At 38.8% G+C, this 20,865-nt stretch overlaps 1 protein-coding gene across 5 annotated transcripts in view; it reads right to left on the bottom strand.

Moving 5' to 3' along the window:
• Nucleotides 1-20,865, bottom strand: part of TTLL11 (tubulin tyrosine ligase like 11) — a 253,372-nt gene that overhangs the window by 92,474 nt on the left and 140,033 nt on the right. The window contains exon 1 of one of the 5 annotated variants that reach the window (XM_078150150.1): nucleotides 7,942-8,035. The exons of the other annotated variants lie outside the window; for them this stretch is intronic. Coding sequence (XP_078006276.1) covers nucleotides 7,942-8,024 — 83 coding nt within the window. The 5' untranslated portion in view covers nucleotides 8,025-8,035. Of the gene's footprint in view, nucleotides 1-7,941; nucleotides 8,036-20,865 lie in introns of those variants that run through there. 5 annotated transcript variants of the gene reach the window in all.

Raw genomic sequence — 20,865 nt, 5'->3', positions numbered from 1 at the left:
GTACAAATTGCTTTCTTTACAATGATCCTGTGTTAGATAGGTAGTCCCATTTTCAGATGATAAAACTGAGGTTCAGAAACAAGTCAAGTGACTTGGACACGGTCATGATCAGGTAAATGTCGGAGCCAACGTTGGAACTCAGAGCTTCTAATTTGGGGTAGTATTTAGGGTATGGTGTAAAGAGCCTTGACGAAGAGTCAGAGAACCTGGGTTCAAATCCCATCTTTAACTTTAAGTCACTTTGGTTTTCTGGGCCTTGGTTTCTTTGTTTTGTTTTATGTAACATGGATAATATGAGGAAGGTGGGCTAGATGGTCTCTGAGGCCCCCTTTCAGCACTAGATCTATGACCCAATGACTTCAAAGCCAGTATTCTCTTTCTTTTGGTTACTTCTATATTCAGTGTTTGAACACTCTGTTTTAATGTTTTTTCTAGCTCTAAGTTGCTATAATAAGAATAGTAATAATAATGGCTACTCATATTTCTATAGTATTCTGAGATTTATTTTTCTCTAGAGTAGGGGTGGGAAACCTGAGGCCTCGAGGGGCAGGTTCCCCACCCCTGCTCTAGACTTTCCCCTAAACAACCCTGGTCGGTACTATAAGTATTATTATCATTCTAAGGTAGAGGTACTTCCCTTACAAACACGCTTTTTTATATCCTTTTGAGAGGGACACTTTTCCCCCTCCATGTAATCTTAACAAAATTGGATTTCAAAGGAGAAAAATGGAGAAGACTTAAAAATTAGGCATGCATATTAGCAATCACGTCCAGAGAGGATGTCTAACTTTTTCTTTGTGCAATCTGAATTCCCTTAACATAGAATTGTTGTCAAAATTCATTACAGTACTTCAGACTTCTCTTGTCATTACCCAGTTCCCCAAGCAGAGAGTCAGGCAGTTTGCAACGGTGTTTCTTCTGGAAGTACTGGTTGTTTACTCCTCATACTGCATTTTTAAAGTGATTTCTCCCCTGCCGATCCCGGAAGATGTCTAAAGGCCTTACAAGTTCAAGAATTTGAAAATCTGAAGACTCAGATTTGAAGACCACTGGCTGTATTCACATTTCTTCTACGCATATGCAGGGCATGTCATTAATAAGAAGGAAGGTACCCACTAGGGAAGAGAGAAATTCTAGCTTTTATTACAGTGACTTTGCTAGTTGACAGCATTTACTATTCCTCCTCAAGGTCTATTCAAGACGAGGAGAACTAACAGCATATTCTTTCTTTCTCTGTAACATTGCACAATTAAGACAGACAAAAAAAATCTTAGAAATAAAAGGGATCTTAGAACACAGAATGTAAGAACATGGGACACAACTTGTTAAAGTTGTAAAGGACTAAGACTAGAAGCGAGTTTAGAATTTAAAAAAATTAGAGCCACAAACAACAAAACACAGGATGTAAGTGGTGCGAATGTTTGAAGGAAGTTATGTTATCTAGTCTAACATATTGCTTTAGTAGCCTTTACCAATCATTTTCTGTACAATAGCCCCATGAATGAGGGAGTTTATTATCATTTTTTTTAAGGAAACTGAAGCTCAGTAAATTGAAATGGCTTGCCTAAAATTATGTGGGTAGTAATAATAATAATAGTTGATGTCGGCATAGCACTTTGCAAAGTTTTCAAAGGTTTACAAATTGCTTTCTACATATTATCTTACTTGATCCTCAAAATAAGAGGTAATGGGAGACGATATAATCCTCATTTTGCAAGTGAGGAAACAGAATCAAGGAAGGAAAATTACTTGCCCAAGGTCATAAGACCAGTCAGGGTTAGAATCAGATTCCAAACCCAGCTCCTCTGATTCCAACTGAAAAACTCTTCCCATGATGCCATGCTGATTCTTAGTTCAAAAGCTATCGAAACTTTTGGAGCTAGACTCCTTAAAAGCCTAGTAATTGTAAATGCCAGCCCGTCTCCCACTATGACAAGCTTGTCATGCAGGGTTTGCAAAAGCATCTTGTCTTTGGAAGCTGACTGTTATTTTAGGCTAGCTCTATGGATAATAGCATGATTTTCACATCCACATCCATGACCTGCTCACTGAAGCTGAATATTTCTAGATGTGACCAATTTTTTGAAATAGAAGAGAACTTTCCAAAATTCGAACAGCATATATTTTAGGCCCATTCTCTTCTCAATGTCACCATCCTGAAATATGACACTTTCTACCTTACCAGAAAGCCAGGGCAGTAAGAGAGATTGTTCTCAAAGCAATGTACTGGTGGAACAGCCCCAGAACTCAGGTCTTCTGCCTTCAGCTCACCTACATTTTCCACTGTATTGTACCATAATAGTTCACATTTGTTTGCACTTTAAGATTTAAAAAGTGTTTTCCTTACACCTACCCTTTGAGGTAGATAATGAAACTAGGCTCCATCAAGGTTATGCTTAATCCTGCAAGGAAGTCAATTCTCAAAGCTTCATACATATGGATTGGAGGATCATGAGCTAGGAGGATAACCTACAATTTCACACTACCAAGTTAATCAACTCCAGTAAGGCTGCTGTAAATTTGACTAGAAAACTTTATTCCCCCACACATACCAATGATCCTTAGGCCACAGACACAGACAGACTGGAAGGATTTGAGATGATTTCAGACGCAGACAAGAAAGCAAGGATGTCCCACGTGGAAACTGAAATACCTCGGTATGGGATAGGAAAAGAGGCAAAAAGCTGGGTAGATGTGAGAGGTTGTTAGCAGCATAGTAGTGGAAAAAAATAGGGGATCTGGGAGTCAGAAGGACTGGTTTGTGGCTCTAGCTCATCCACCTGCCAGCTGTGTGACCCTGAACAAGTTGTCTTCCCTCTCAGAGTCTACTTTTTCATCTATAATGTGGAAACAATAATAATTGCACTGTGAGCCTCACAAGGTAGATCTGAGGAAAGTAATTTATAAACCTAATTGTGCTATAGAAATGTTAGTTACTGCCATTAATATTATTCTACATTTACTTTAGTGCTATGTACACCACCCTCAGAAGTGAAGGAACACCTGGAAACAAATGGAAGCCTCTATAAGGGTGATAACAACTCATTTTTATATTGAATTGTAAGGCTGGCAAAGAACTTGACAAGCAAAATAGCTTAGTATTATTCTAAGACTAAAAAGGCCCCTCCATTTTATAGGTGAAGAAACTGAGACACAGAAGGGTGAAAAATCAGTCCAACATCACAAAGCAAGTACTGACAATGTAGTTGAGCTTGTTTGTGGTTAACACAGAAACTCAGATTCAGCCAAGACTGCCTATCTGCCAAAATAAGTGGAGGCTTCGTCCTTCCCCTCTGGTGAAATAACTTTCTCGTACCAGTGTATTGGTGGAATCAGCCCAAGAACTTGGGTCTTCTGCCTTCAGCTCAGCTGCATTTTCCACTGTATTGTACTATAACAGCACACATTTGTTTGCATTTTAAGATTTTAAAAGTGTTTTCCTCACATTTATCCTTTGAGGTAGATAATGAAAGTATTGCTCTGCCTATTGTACTGAGGAGCTAATAGATTCAGAGAGGGGAAGTGCCTTGCTGAGAACCACACCTCTATTAAACGTTAGAGTTGACCCTGGGACCACCCAAGACCTAGAGCTGTTTCCATGACACTATGCCGTACATACCACCCCACAAGTTCTGTTTCCTCCTAAGACTGGCTCATGATGGGAAACAGGATGTGTTTCATGACACTGCTTTTAGCCAGGCCACTGAACTAACAGCAAAATCTCTGACTCCCAGGATAAATATAATGCAATTATGCTATAGTGAAGCAGATGAATTCCTCAATTAACGATGAATACAATGACCAACTTATAATGTGTTATGTTACAAGGACAGAATAATAATGGTAGTTTACATTTGTGTAATGCTTTATTGCTGCAAAAGCACTTTACATACATCAACTCATTTTATCCTCACAACATTCCTGTGAGGTAGGCAGGACAAAGACATTATCATCATTTTCTCAGTGAGAAAACTGAGGACTAAATAGATGCCACCTCTATAAATGAAAATTTATCACCCATTCTTTACTGCCCTCATTTATTTAATGTGAATCTGGTGTTGGGAATACCATCTAGGATTTGTTATTTTAACAGTTTCTAATTTTTCGTTTAGGTGACACCCCTCCTGTTAAATCCACCATCTGTGACAGTTGGAGGTCAAACAGTTCACCTCTTACATTTTGCAGACTAAAGGGAAGTGCTGTGTCTAAGATCCCATAATAATTTAGTTCCTAGGCTTCCTGATTCCCAGAGCAATGCTCTTTCCACCACAACACTAGAACACAGAATCTTCATTTAGAACTGGAAGGGACTTTCAAACACAAAATATTAGAGCAGAAAATTCAGGACTATATTTCATGTCTTCTATGTCTACAGCATAAATGATAATGGCAATGACTGTCATATACATATATATGTATATATATACACATACATACATACATACATACATATAAAAAAACATTTTTAAAGTGTCTTCAATGTTTGCAAAGTGTTTTACATACATTATCTCATTTGAACAACATTTCATATGACTACTTGAGTGGTATGAAAGCCAATTTGGAGACTCAGTCTTTTAAGAGATACCAGGCAAAAAACTTGACAGAAAAAACTTGAGACATTTTTAAAAACGTCACCATGTTCTTATCTTCTATGTAACACATTAGAGCCAAAATATTTTAAGACTAGTCAACTAGATTCAGTCGGTTAGAATGTGGTGCTAGAAAGAATGAAATTATGGGTGAGTGAAGAATCACCATATAATGGAAAGGGCATTGATAAAGGAGTCAGAAGAAATGAGTTTAAGTCATAGCTCTGCCAACTTACTTGCTCTGTCACCTTGGGTAAAATCACTTTGGGGTCTTAATTTTTTTCCTCTATAAAACAAAGGGACTGAACTAGATGATCATTAAAGTCCCTTCCAGTTCAAATATTTTGTGATTCTGATCTCACAGAAGTAGGTACTTTCCACTGGTACAATACACAACCATCCACACCTTCTCAACCTTTTACTCACAACTCTTGTTCACATTTTCATGCAAATCCTCCATAGAAGAAAACTACTTTAAGGTGATGAAAAGTCTTCTGTTTTGGTTTTTTTTTTTAAATATTTTATAGAATGTCTTGAAACACTCAGAAGCACCATCTATTCATTGTGATCCCTTACATGCACCACAGACTTACCCCATCTCCTTTTCTGGTTATATAAGTCTTTTAAGACCTCTTTACTCAGAGGTAGAAGGAACAAAGGTGATTACCTAGTGGAACTCCATTTTATAGATGAGAAACTGAGTAGAAGTGGGCTTCTTCTTAGAGCACTTTGGGACCTCAGGTTAAGGGACCCCTCTTTTCTTTTTTTGTGTTCTTTCTCTGAGGTCTTAGGGTCCCTCAGGGCTTACTAGAGCCTTTGCAGAAGATGCAGAATGAAGAGGTGTTAGGCCACTAGCAATGTGCCCCAAACTGCAAGAACCAAAGAAGGAGTCTATAGCCTCCCTTTTCTTTGTGTGCATATTTTATAATATTACAATTTATTAAAGATTAATGTATATCAATTATTGTGTGTATTCATGTATGTTATTTGCTATTCTGAAAGATTATAATTTTGTTAGTTAATTCTTTTAAATGTATTTTTTCTTCCATTGCTTAATTCTGATCCAAAACTACTCGTATAAAAGGGTAAATTGAGTTTGTATTCTCACAGAAGATAATTCAAAATATATATTTCCATGAAAAAATGAAATAAAAGGTCATGGGAAAAATTTATTAAATTTATTATAGATCACTTTAAAATCTCTGTTTAAAATCTTTGCTGTTTAAATTTTTTTTAGTGGTCTTACTGGTATCTATTTGCTTCTCTAGTAGAAAACAAAGCTTCAAGATTCTAAACAAGCAGACAAATGCCTGGTAAAATAAGCTCCTCTGAAAACATTTCTGGTATGATTAAAACGAAACAAAACAAAAAAACCTAAGCCGTAAAGGAGGGCTTGTTGTAGTAGTGGAGGGCAGATGTAGTGTTAGGGAACCAACTACATGGAAATGAGACAAATACCTGACTACGGAGGATGGAGAGTGAGATCTTTCACAAGGAGATAATACGTAAAGAAGTAGAGGTAGTCTAATTGAGAAAAGGCTAAGTTTTTAAAAAAACTAGTCATGGAGAATTTTACTGCAGCATGGAGATACTGTTCATGGCTAGTTAAATTTATCCTTCAGTCACTTGGGTAGGGATCAAGGAAAGTCAGAGGGAATAATGACTATTTTGGCTTATATGGAGCCATCTTGAATCAATTCCAAAAGCTCAAGCATGAGAATCAATAATTGTTTCTAAGCCAGAGAAATACAGTGAACTAGAAGTTTGGGACTAACTGCTGGAGGAATTTTTGCCACTAAGTGGACATAAAGTCCTAGAGCTTCTCTAACTGACTATGGACTCAAGAGTCTAACTCCACTGTAAAGATTTTGTGTGAATTAGAAAGAAATATTCCATACAAATTTGAAGATGAGACCAGGGCCAGATAAATGTAGATTATAAGCTCTTCTTGTGTAAGGGGTGGGTTGTTTTTTATCTTTGTGTCCCCAGAACTTAACACAGCACTTGAACAGAATAGGTGCTTAATAAATGTTTATTGAATTGAATTGCTAAGAGTTTTTATTAGAGTTAATTTTACTGAGGTTATTTGGCAGATGGCTAAATTTGTTCAGAGCTAAAATCTCCCTAAGTAGTGTTTATTTTGATAAATAATCACCTCTTTTTACAAGGATAGAACTGGGAATAAATGTGACATTACTGCTAAGCTCAACAGATTCTGAGTGTGTAGAATTCTTTGAATATTTGTAATGAGTACACAAGTCTATGTTAGGAAGTCTAGTTTTGTTGGAGAACACCATAGAAGCCTGTTAACATTTTCACACATGGCCAATGTGTTGATGAGTTTTGCTTGACTTATTTGTTAAACTGATGGGTTTCTAGAAAAAAGAATAAAATATTTAAAAATACTCAGAAGAAAACAAAAAGCATTTCAGAACAGGACACAAATCACGATTTTGTTACTGCCTTGTTAAATTTAATGCAATGCTTTTGGAAAACACTACTAGCAGTTCATAGGTTCATATATAATTTTTTTTGTTCTTTGTCTATAACTTTCACATGCACTTATAGATTGTTTTGTGTTGGTTTTACATATATATATATATATATATACACTCATTTAAATCTATATCTATAGATATGGATATATAACTATAGATAAAGATCTATATCTTATTTCTCTACAGAACTCAGAACCAAAATGGCAAGGACCCTATTATATTCACCTTATTATCTTCAATACAATACATAGTATCATAGGATTTAGAGCTGGAAGAGCCTTTAGGGTTCAGCTTGTGTGACCCCCTCATTTTACAGGAAACAAAGGCCCAGATGACCTAAGGGACTTGTCCAAGGTCACACAGGTAGTAAATCATAGACTGCTCTCTAATTATCTCAGGTTTTTCACTATTGTTGGATGAGTTTGGTAAGGCTGTTGAGTGGTGATCAAAAATGATACTGAGTCAAAATCCAATGACCTCCTACACTTTTGTGAAAGGAAAGGCCACAGTTGATAGATGATAAGCTCTTTGACAGCAGGAACCATATCTTATTCATCTTGCCTCCCATGTAGCACCTATAACTTGCACATATTAAGTACTTAATAAATCTATGCCAAATGACTACAAGCAGCCCAACTCAAGACTTCTAATCTCAAAGAAAATAAAAGAATTATTCCTACTTAAAATAACATTCCAGTTACAGATTTACGTCTGTCTATGTACTATAGGTCCCATCATTCTGACTGAAATAATATGGTACTTATGGACTGTATCCACTTATAAAAGAACTCAAGCTATTCCAACTACAGCTAAGTGCCACTAAATATAATGGAAGCTGCTCAACTGGAGAATACCTGACTATGGAAAACTTTGAAAACTGAAGCTTCAATGGAGACATTCTGCCAAAAATGGATGGGAATCTGGATTTTTTGTCCATAAAGATATCTGGAAAGCTGAAATCAAAAAGTAGAATGAGCTATTGAGCAAGTCAGAAACATATTTTATAGTAGACACATGATTACCTTGAATGTTTACCTTGCTCTGTGACCTTGGGCAAGTCACTTCCTCTCTCTGTGCCTCAGTTTCCCCCTCCCTAACCTGAGGAGTTTGGACTAGATGCTCTCAAAGGTAAATGTCTTTTAAGTCTAATAGTTAATCAGCTGCACTCTGAAGTGCTTCATTCCTGGTTGGACTCCAGAGCTTTGGGGAATGGGAGGCTCTAAATTCACTCCTTTATAAAGGAAAAAATGGGTTATCCCATTATTCTGTTCTACCAGAACTTCATTATTTCATTGTTGCCACCACATTCCCCACCCCTAAATTCGTCCTTAATCACATTACATTCACTTCTGATACAGCATCTATAGCCAGAGATGGGGATGGGTCTTCTATGACCAGGAGGTTAGGCAGCAAGGAGTGAAAGGTAGCCTGTGTCTCACAGCTCTGTATCAAAGACCACTAGTCATTTCCCTCAGGTAGCTGCCTCTCTCCCCCTGGACTCCAGATCAGGCAAACTTGATTCTCTAGGGAAAAAGGCCTGGATAGGGATTATCCGGGAAGTTGACGCAGGATGGTAACGGGAAAGAGTTGTGCCCCAGGGGAGATAGCTGTATCTGGGGCAGAATTTTGGTACCATCAAAATAAGTCTGAGGGACAGGACACAGGGGTTTCTTTTTTTTTCTTCTTTTTGAAAAATGCATTTAATCATTCTTTTAAAGAATTTTACTGTTAAACACTACAAGGAAATATGAGGACTGGTGATAATTTACAATAATCACCAAAGAGGAAAGTTTATAAGTTATAGAGGTCTTATCAGGTAATCTTGATCTTCCAACATAATGCTCTTGAAACTAGGCCTTATTCTTTCTTAGTTCCCTCTGCCCCTTATTTTAGATCTTAGCTCTTAACCTTGGAGCCAGGTGACCCAATATTGCCTGGGCTAAAAGTTGGATCAATTTTAGGGGATGCAGCCCACCTGGTAAAATGTAAGGAACCCTGAACTAAGAGTCAGGAGACCAGGGTTCAAGTTCCAACCCTAAAATTTAATATTTGTGTTACCTTGATCAAGTCATTTCACCATTTTTGAATCTCAATTTGCTCACCGGTAAAATGTTGATAATAATCCTTGCGCTAACTGCCCCATAGAGGTATTTTGCAGGAAGTGCTTTGTAAATCTTAAGGTACTACAGCAATTTGAGGTATGATGATGATGATGATGATGATGATTATACTTCTAGCCAATGGATTTGGCTTGGTAAAGTGTATCTCAGTGGTTCTAGATTATGGTCCTAAAATCCTTAGCTGTGGATGTAGAAACCCAGTGTAGAGGCAGGAAAAAGGAAAACCTTTTCTAAATTCTTCCTTCTCACCATATGATACCTTCTCCTAGGTAAGATATCTAGCCAGAAAGGAAGTGTCCATCAACTTATGTCCTCCAGCCATAGGCCTTAACATCCTATTCTTTCACCTTGACTTCCTAGATAGGAAAGACCCTACTTATGTGACCTCTAAAGATTTCTTCTCCAGAGCTTTCATCTGAAATAAATGTATAGTCCCATGTCTTGTCCTTCTATAGATCTTAATGCTAGACCCTCTGGGTTCTCCTTCTGCCCCCTTACCAATTATCTGCCCTGGGTGGTTCACCTGGGGCACATTCACAAACTCACAAATTTGCCTTTACTGGTTAGGCTGTCAACCCAATCTATATATCCCTATACTGGTTTCTAGGACTCCCTTTTTCTGGCAACCATGGGTCTCAGGGAACACAAACTTTGACCTCCACGAATCCCTTCCATAAGCCTGACAATCTCATGATGCTATCAACACTCCCTGTATGGAATCTTCTCCTAAACACACAGAACCACACAATTTTGAAGTTGTAGGAGACCTTAGAGTTCAGAGCATCCAATTCAAACCTTAGCAGAAATTATTTCTATAACATCCAAAACAAGAGGTCATGCAGCTTTCATTGGAATATTCCAATGATGAAGAATACACTAATCTCAAAGTCAGTCCATTCCCCTTTTGGGACAGTTCTGATAGGAGTTTTGTCCTTTTAGCAAGCCAAAATCTGTTTCTCTATACCTTTCACCCATTTGTACTAGTTCTACTCACTCAAGCCAAGTAGGACAAGAGTTTTCATATGAAAGCCCTTTAAATAGATGAAAATAGCTATCATGGTTCCCCAAATCACATTTTCTTCAGCACTAATACACTTGATTCCTTTGACTGATCCTCATTTGGAGTCTCCCTTCATTTTTCCCACCATCTGGGTAACTCTCCTCTGTACATCTTCCAGTTTGTCACTATTCTTCCTAAAATAGCAAGCTAAGTCTAGAATTAAACAGAGCAGTCCAGATGTGGTCTGAGCAGGGAGAGGATGGTGGGATTTCATCTTCCCTGTTTTAGATACTATGCCTAAGATTTATTTTTCCTGTTCTAACTCTGCTACCCTCCTTAGACTGCACAGCTCCCTCTTCCCTAGAGCCCATTTCATTGGTAAAGCTTAGATAATACCCACACCCTATGATCAATGAACAATTGATACCTGTCCTTGGCCTAGAGACTTGCTCCAACCAGTTCCCAGTTCATAGATTGCTGAGTAATGGCTGGGGATGGGGATGGGGAGGTGAGTGAGTTACTCAAAACTAGGTTTACAACTGCCTGGCTTATGTCCCACCCCTTAAACCTAAAGAAAATAATATAAAAATATCTCCCATCCTATGACTGAATAGGGCAGGGTCATATATCATATGTAGTTAAATTTAAAGTTTTATAAAATGTTTTATGTGGAATAATACTAAGCTAGATATATCTAAATTATATCTACCCAATTGGACAGCTAGATTAGAGAATTTGCCATGAGTCATCTATGAAGTGATATAGTAGAAAGAGCAAGGAATTTGGAGTCAGAAGACTTGGTTTCAAATGCTGACTCTGCTACTTACTATACTGCATGAGCTGAAGTAAGAGGCTTCCCCTCTCTGGGTCTCTACTTCTTTGTCTGCAAAATGAGGGGCATTAGAATAAATGATTTCTAAGGTTCCTTTCCAGCCCTAAATTTAATGATTTTCTTTTCTTGTGAATAAAACACTAAGTTAGTTTTGCAAAGTGAATATTGAATGATTAGGCACAAAAACAGTTAATTCCCAGGAGATCAGGGTTCTGTACTGGGCCCTTTTCTCTTCTCCCTTTATACGACTTCACTTCATGACCTCATCTGTTCCCATGGATTTCATTACCATCTCAGTTCTACTCATCCTGCTTTTGCCTCTCTTCTGACCCCCAGTCTGGCGTTCCAACTGCCTTTCAGACAGCTTGAAGTGGATGCCCAGTAAACTCAACACAACCAAAACAGAATTCATTATCTTTCCCTCTAAACCCTCCTGACCCCAACTGCCCTATTACTGAAGAGGACCACACTATTCTCCCAGTCACACAAGCTTGCAACCAGGTATTATTCTCAACTCCTCACTATCTCTCACCTTCCCATACCCGCTCTGTTGTGACACCTTTGCAACATCGCTCACATACGCCCTCCTTTATTCTATGACACTACCACCGCTCTGGCACAGGCTCTTATCACCTCATGCCTGAATTATTGCAATCGCCTGCTGGTGGGTCTACCTGCCTCAGATTTCTCCCCACTCCAATCCATCCTCCATTCAGCCACTAAAGTGATTTTCCTGAAGCACAGGTCAGTCCATGTCACCCTCCTACTCCACTGGCTCCCTATTGCCGCTGGGATCAAAAACAAAATCTTCTGTCATTCAAGTGAAGAAGACTGGAAAGGTAGGAGCTAAGGGATAAGGGGCCTTACAAGGTAGGGGTTAAGTTTAGCCCCCTCCTACCTTTCCAGTAGTCTTCTTATGCCTTTCTTTATGTTACATACTTTAAAGCACTAGCTTTTGAGTTAGGATATCTGAATCTGAAACCCAGCTCTGATTGCTAGATCTGTGACCTTGGGAGGTCTTATCTCCAAGCCTCAGTTTCCTTTTTTGCAAATGGGGATAATCATACTTATTCTACCTATCTCACAAAGTTGTTGTAGGAAAAGTACTTTGTAAACTTTACAATGCTATAAAAATAGGAGTTATTATTATTGTCTTGGCAAAGCTAAAAGCCCCATTTAGGCACACAGACAATGACCCAGTGGAAAGAGCCCTGAACTTCAAGTCAATAGACCTGGATTCTAATGTCAGCTATTGTCACTAACTCATCGTATAACTTTTGGCAAGGTACATCTCTTTCTCCTCAGATTCCTCCAATATAAAAGGGGATGGTAAAACGTGTATGCCCTCTTTCACAGGTATTGTGAAGACAGAATGCATATGTAGCCATTTTGGCAGAGTTTTCCACATACTCCCGTGTGTATTACAGATATCTGTTCAGAAAAAAATCCTTATGAATTAACTCAGCTGTTACAAGACAAATGGGAAAATGGAAAGGAAAAGGAGAAGAAAGCCTGAGTCTCTTTCTAAATTAAAAAAAAAAACCCAACAACAACCCAGCAACAACTCAGTGGGAAGTATTCTCCAAGTGGAGGTATATTGTTCAGATGTTGGGCAAAAGAGAGCACATAGGACCAATTCACCCAAACTTGGCTAGGAGTGGGAATCAGGACTGTTAATTGACCAGGAGAGCACATATGTAAGTAAAACACTCTAAAATTTGTGCATTATAAGCCTGAGTTCTTATTAGGGAACCTGATGATCACTCTTTTTTAAAACATAATTTATTTATTTTTAGTTTCCAACATTGACTTTGATAATCACTCTTACAGGAACTGCTATCCAGGGGTGGAAAACCTGTGACTTTGAGGCCACATGAGGCCCTGTAGGTCCTCAAGTATGGCCCTTTGACTGAAGTCAAACTTCACAAAACAAAGGGCCACACTTAAGGACCTAGAGGGTCACCTGTGGCTTCAAGGTCACAAGTTCCCCACCTCTATTAGACATTGATAGTTTCAAATGCCATCCAAGGCTAGTTGATATAGCACTGGGCCTGGAGTCAAGAAGACTTGAATTCAAATCTAGCCTCAGATACTAGCTATGTGACCATGGGCAAGTTACTTACTCTCTGTCTGCCTCAGTTTCCTGAACTGTAAAATGGGAATAGTAGCACCACCTACTCCACAGGATTGCTGTGAAGATCAAATAGGATAATATTTGTAAAGTGCTTAAAACAGTAACTGGCACATGGTAGGCACTTAATAAATGTGCATTCCTTTCCCTTTCCTCTCCTCTCCTCTCCTCCTCCTCTCCTCTCCTTTCATTTCCCATTTGAGCAGAAACAGATGAGCCAGAGAAGTGAGAGGGAAGTACCCAATATGTCTTGGGCTTTTTTTTGTCAGTAGGGAGCCTCTAACACAAAAATTTTATATGTAAAATATTTTGTAAACCTCAAAGCACTATATTCAATATAACCATTTAAAGTACCAATTGTATATCACACCCTGTGCTGGATACTAGGGGAGATATATGGTTTAGATAAGAAAAAGTCCCTACCCATGTAGAGTTTAAATCTAGGAAGCTGATAAATAAATGCTAGCTACTACTATTACCATCTTTCATCTAAACCACTGAGCCTAGATAGATACACTTTATTTAGAATCATATAATCATTTATTTAGAAGGGACTTTAGACATTATCTAGTTCAGAGGCTTTTAACCTGGGATCTATGAACTTGCTTTTTAAAAAAATATTTCAGTATCTGTTTCAATATAATCAGTTTCCTTTGTAATCTTATGTATTTCATTTTAGACATTTAAAATATTATTCTGAGAAGGGATCCATATACTTCGTTAGATTGCCAAAGCAGTACATGACACAAAAAAGGTGAAGAACCCCTGATTTAGTTCACATCTCTCCTTTTCCAAATGAGACAAACTGAGGCCCAAAGACTTGAAGTGACTAACTGTCCAAAGTCACAACACCTATGTAATATTAGAGGCAAGACATAAACCAAAGTCCCTTGGTTCCATATCCAAGACTCTTCATGGCACCACTGCCATCACCCCCCTCCCCATATCACCACCCCCCCTCCATCCCACCATATCAATTGTTAGCCTGGCTATTAGGAAATAATAAGTATTTTGTGACAAGCAAGAAATGATCCTGGAAGTTACATAGGAATTTTCTTTTTTTTTCCCACATTTTGGGAAAAAATTCTTTTTTTGAATTCCTTCCTTCAAAGAAAAATCTTTGTATTTCATAGTGCTTAGAGACATCTATGATATAGTAGAAAGAATACTAGGCAAAGAGTTGAGTCCTGGGTTCAAATGTTGGCTCTGCCATATAGCAAACCCTATCTGAAACCATATTTCAAACAAGGTAACTCCAGGCAAATCAGTTCTCTTGTTTGGGCCCCCTTGTCTATAAATTGAGAGGTCCTGTACTAGATGACCTCTAAGGGTTCTATTGGCTCTAACATTTTATTTTCTAAAACTCATTTCTAATTCTAACATTCTAGGTCTAATTTTTTTTTTTAGTGCCAGCACTATATTCTATGTCCTAAAGTGCCTTCCCAGCTCTAACAGTACATTCTAATACCCAATTCAGCTCTCACATTCTATATTCTATGTTCTAAAATTTCCCTCTAGATAAACTGTCCTTTGTTCTAAAGGAATGGTTCCCAAATTGTGGGCCACAGATGCCTGTGGGAGGGGTGAGGAATAACTGCAATGGGTCTTTGAATAAATATGTAAGTCCATAAAAAAGAAAACATGCCTTCTATAGACTGAATAAATGTCTTAAACATAGCTGCATTGCTATTTTTCAAATATACATAAACACTGCTGTGATTAATAAATTATGAATTAATTTTAAACTGTTACTGAATTCATTCTAGCTTTCTTGTCATCACGAATTTTCTCAGTCAATGAATAAAAATGGTACAAATACCATCATGTGGAGGATCATTAAAATTTTTTGGCATTAAAAAGATGTCCTCATATTGAAAAGGTTGGGAAATCCTGTTTTAAGGTCTCTTGTAGTTCTACTGTTCTCTGTTCTAATGTTTCCTCTTCATCTTAACAGTGTATGTTCAATATTTTAAAGTTCTCATCTAGATCTACTGTTCTATGATTCTAAGGCTAGGATAGCTGGCTTCAGAACCGCAAGTCCCAAGATGCACGGGGATCCAGGTACGCTAGGAGGAAGAGATTTTTCAGACAATGAGACGTCTAGATTTCTAGCAAGTAGGGACCATGGAGGGAAGTTTGAAATATGCAGCAAGCAGGACAGCTAGGCTTTCTGTTCCAACGCTGTGTGGTAAGTCTTGTTTATATTCCAGCCTAATTAATTAGCATTTACCTTGAAATTCCATCATGACAACTCACCTTCCCTAGAATAATGTTCTGGGTTTATTTTGTTTCCCGGGGTTGACACCTTATTTATTTAGTGCAGGGTGTCTATTTATGTTTAGAAGGTCTATTTACTTGGGCTCTCCAGAACTGCTAGGATGTTGCCTTATTTTGCCTGGTCTCCTCTCTATCAGTAGAGTAGCAATGTTTGATTAAATCATTTACCAGGTTCTTTCTTAGTTGGATTGCACAGTTTCTGGAAGTAGTTGTGGTAGAGTGGAAAAGCCTGAACTAGGAACTAGGAGGTATGGGTTCCAGTTCTGGCTCTGCCATTAACTTGTTGTTTGACTTTGAATAAGTCATTTCACCTTTCTTGGTTTTCCTATTGATTAGGGTTAGGGTTAGGGAGAGGGTTGGACTACATTGAGGTCAATTCTAACATTCTATGCTCTACTATCTTTACCTACTCTCTTCTGATATTGTATGTTCTATTTTCTTGGGGGGGGGTGCTAGGCAATGGGGTTAAGTGACTTACCCAAGGTCACATAGCCAGTCATTGTATATTCTAAGGTTCGTTCCAACTCTAACATTCTATGCTACAAGATTAATTCCTATTCTAACATTCAGTGTTCTGCAGTCTTAGATTTTGTGTTCTTTGTACCAACATTCTATTTCCTCAGTCCCTTCTTGCTCTAACCTTTTACATTTTGACATTCTATGTTCTAAGATTCCTTCCAGCTCTGACTGATTTTTCCAGCTCTGATTTTTTATATACATTTCTTCATTAATAAGCCTCATTCTTTGCTAGTATTAATAGACTCTTTCCTTACCTGGGTTGGGAGGGCTTGGATTATTTATGAACTATGGGCTGAACTTATAGAATTATAGAATCTTATAGAATAGTTGCCAATCTGCATGAGTAGAGAGAATTTTTAAGAGGAGTTTGCTACATGGATGAAATCACCAATCAGGACTGCCTCCCTACCAACACAAATACACACACATTACCAAGTCAATGAACATTTACTAAGTATGTACTCTTTGCAAAGGCCTGCAATACATATTGAGGAGGAATAAAAAGATGAAAAAGACATCCATTGTCTTTGCCCACAGAGAACATACAGTCAAGCTGAGGAGATAGAATACATAGACAAATAACTATGATACATATTAGAATGTGGTAAGGCACAAGAGAGGGACAAAAAGCTGTGAGAGCTTAAAACAGTAACGTCAAACTCAAATAGAAATGGGGCCACTTAACTGTAAGTAAGGGTCCATGTGGCTGCATACTAACTTAGAAAATCACATATTAATGTTATCTACAGTTTATTGTTTTTATTCATTTTGTTAAATATTTCCCAATTATATTATAATCTGGTTCAGGCCACACTCTCATCAGGGTTGTGGGCTACATGCAACTCTGACACGTTGGACATCTCTGGTTTAAAAGATCCTGACTGAGGCTGGGGGAGAGGAACAGGAAGGTTTCATGAGTTCATAAAAGGCAGCTTAGTTTAGGAGAAAGATCACTGGATTTAATCATAAGACCTGAGTCTTGTGAGAATCAAACTGACTCCATTTTGTGAACAACCTCCATATTGAGACTTCAGTTTTATTTTCCTGTAAATCACCTGATTTGGAGGAATTCCACCTGCTCACCCCTCCTCCCAACTCCGAAAAGTCCCAAATCTAACCCCCAATAAGAAATCAAATAACATAACCCTATAACCTGTTTTGTATACTGTTCATTGTTTTCTTTTAATATAAAAAAATCTGTGCAAAATCTGTACTCAGGGTCCTTGTGCCTGCTGAGGGGCCCTACACCTGATTTGTTTTGTAACTGCATACCTTGCAAATAAATCACACAGTTCAGACTTCATTTCCTCAATTATTATAAATTCACTCATGACAGTTGGCAACCAAAAAGGGACTTCAGAGGGGACCTCGACCCCCTGGACAGCCTTTTAGAATAACACCCTAAAGTGAGCTCTAGTTGTTTTATTTATTTATTTATTTTTTGGCTAGGCAATGGGGTTAAGTGACTCGCCCAGGGTCACACAACTAGTAAGTGTTACGTTTCTGAATCCAGATTTGAACTCAGGTCCTCCTGAATCCAGGGCCGGTGCTCTATCCGCTGTGCCACCTAGCTGCCCCTCTAGTTGATTTCTTCACCAAGGAACTTCATGGAAGACTGACCTAGAGGTTCAATCTTGAATTCTTCCAAGCTAATAAGCCCCCACACTGCTGGGGAAGCTCCCACACTGTTGGGAAATCTCCCTGAAGGGAAAGATGGGATCCAGTAATAGCATACCAAAAAGAATCCCTCTGGAAAAATTTCTTCTATCATGGGATCAGGGAAACCTCCTGGTTCAACCAGGAATGACCGAAAAAGAAAAAGTCCTATTGAATTATGTGAAATTTGGTCTGAAAGTACAAAAGATTCAGCTGATAATCTATTTTGGCCCCAATATGGCACTTTTAATTATTATATATAAATTGAAGAAATTAAGGCTAGCCATTGAAAATAGCTCACTTCATATCAGATACAATATTGATTTTTCTGGGCCACTTTATTTGATAGACTGTGTCCGACACCCCCTAAAAGGCTGTTTTCTTTATATCTTGTCTTGCCTATTCCTCTCCAGTCTCTTAAACCTACCACCACTCTTTCTGTCCCTTCAGCTTCTCTACCTCACACTTTTAGGCATGCTGCTTGCAGAGAGCACAACTCCAATAGGCTGGCCACATTGTTCAAATGCCAAATGTACATTTGCCTAAAAGACTATTTTATGGAGAACTCATGCAAGGCAGGTGCTCACATGGTAGTCAGATGAAGTGATACAAGGACACTCTCAAAGTCTCTCTGAAGAACTTTGGAACTGATTGCGTGACATGGGAGACACTGACAAAGGGCCACTCAACATGGCATACCTTCATCAGAGAAGGTGTTGTGCTCTATGAGCAAGACAGAATTTCAGTAGCTCAAAAGAAACATGAGATGCACAAATTTAGAGACATCTCCAATCCAAATGTTCATGTGGACTATTTGTACCTGACCTGTGGTAGAGCCTTCTGAGATTGTGTTGGTCTGATCACAGTCAGACACACTGCAACTTTATTCTAACATAGTGACGTCATTTTGATCCTCTTTGAGCATGAAGGATAATCACCAAGGTCCTGTGTTCTTCCATCTTACTCCCCCTCCTGGTGTAACAGGAAATTTGATCTCCTTTGAATATGAGGGACCTATTACAGGAGTCTTTCCTTTCTGGGAAAGGCTTGTACCCGATCCAATCAACCCAAACATTATTATCCATAAGAAATCATCAACCTTTCAGTCTCTCTGATCTCTCTATGTGGAGGAGAGATACTCCTAAATTTGATAAGGATCCTGGGGCTGTTATAACCCAATTTCAGGCCATATTTAGAGGGAGATTTAATTGATTTAATGGAGACCTTACTCTCTCTGGGGGAAAGAACTGCCATTACGGAGGCTGCAAATAGACAAACCCCAGTAGCAGGAGTACTTGCTGGCCCTGCAGGCCTTCCTAATTGGCAATCACAAGATCCTCACTGGCACCCTAACATTCCAGCCGACTATACCAGCCTACAGCACACTAGGAAATCTTTGATCAGAGGCATGGAAGTGTGCTATCCACTCTGAAAATTGGAGTAAGTTCCAAGAAACTGTTCAAGAAGAAAATGAAACCCCTAACCACTTTTATGACAAGTTGTGTAAGAGTGCTAAGCAGTACACTGGGTTAGATCCACTTAATCTGAGAGACGTGAAAATTATTAATTCTGCTTTCGTTAACCAATCCATGCCAGAAGTATGAAAATATTTTCATAAGAGTTGTACTGGTTGGCATGAAAAGGACATTGGTGAGCTTAAAAGCATCACTCAATATGTTTATGAAGGGAGAGATAGAGAGGAGAAAACTAAGCCAAAACCTCAAACAATCTTGGACCCTGCCCAAGCAGCTCCGGCTCCCTTCCAAGCTTGGGCCCCTGCCCAAGCAGCTCCGGCTCCCATTCAAACTGTACCAAAGAACTGGGGGGGCTGCATGGGTGCTTTTTTTGTCACAAAAGGGCCATCTTTTCAGAGAATATAGAAAGAAGAAATGGGACTTAAGGAATAGAAATAGAGGGGGCCCTGGAAGAACCTAGGGCAGGATCTTTGGCATTAGGGTGTAGAGAGGAGCAGGGACATAGATTCTGATGAGGATCTTTTCATTTTTCCCAATCCTGATATCCTTGCTCCAATTATCCCAGACTCTATCTCCCCCTACACTGGCAAACCCCATGTCTCCCTTAAAGTTGGTAACATTATTTATAATTGCTTTTTAGATATTGGAGCTTCTAATTTGGTTTTGATGAGCAAACCAGATTCTACGTGTCCTTCTGTTGGGTCTCTAAATATTGTTGGAATCTTGGGGAAGCCTAAAAGTGTTTCCAAATTGTCTCTCTACATGATTATTGTTGGATCTCTCTCAAGAGAGCATTCTTTTCTTCTTCTGCCCAAGTCTCCTGTTAACCTGTCGGGCCATGATCTCTTTTGTAAAGTTAGGGCCACTATTTCCTGCTACCCTTTTGGATCTCTGTCCTTGCAACTCCCTGAAGACTTCCTCTCTTTGTTCTCTGTATTGGTTCAGAATACCCAATAGACCCCTGATGATAATCTGGGGATTCCATCTCACATCCCTGATTATCCGATGTAGGATTGTTAAAAATTGTTAAAATCTGCTTGTTCCCTTCACCATCAAGACTAAGGGAGGTATCTCAATATATCTATTGAGGAATAGATATATTCCTCAATATCCTTTGTCCAAAGAGGCCATCAAAGGTATTACACCCATTATTGATTCTCTGAGGGATCAAGGAATTATTATTCCATGTAAATCCCCTTGGAATACTCCTATCCTCCTTATTAAGAGACCCAAGCCAGGCCCTGAGAGTAAACCTGTTTATCACTCCATACAAGACTTAAGTGTTATTAATGCTTATACTATAGCCAGACACCCAATAGTTCCCAATCCCATGACTATCATCTCAAATTCCTTGTGAGGCTACCTGTTTTATTGTGATAGATCTTTGCTCAGCTTTTTTTTTTAAAGCATTCTCATACACCCAGACACTCAGCACCTGTTTGCCTTGCCCTGGAAGAACACACAATGGATGTGGACTCATCTGTCTCAAAGGTGTGTAGAAAGTCTCATTTTGTTCTCCCAACTATTGCTGTAGCATTTAGCTTCCAACACTTTCAAGGGCACCTCTCTGGTTCAGTATCTTGATGATCTCCTGCAAGCAGCACCCAGTATTCAGGTCTGTCTGCAACTTCATCTAAGGGGTCAGAAGGTTTCTAAATCAAGGTGCAGTGGTGCCTCCCCCAGGGGAAGCACCTCAGTTTCATTCTGTCTGCTGGTACTCTCTGTATCCCCAAAGCATGTACAGGTTCTTCAACAATTGTTGGTTCCC

This window comes from Phascolarctos cinereus, unplaced genomic scaffold, assembly GCF_003287225.1.
Source record: "Phascolarctos cinereus isolate Bilbo 61053 unplaced genomic scaffold, phaCin_HiC Scaffold_2;HRSCAF=192, whole genome shotgun sequence".
Taxonomy (NCBI): domain Eukaryota; kingdom Metazoa; phylum Chordata; class Mammalia; order Diprotodontia; family Phascolarctidae; genus Phascolarctos; species Phascolarctos cinereus.
Note: the sequence above shows the minus strand (reverse complement) of the source record. Positions and strands in the feature narration are given on the sequence as shown.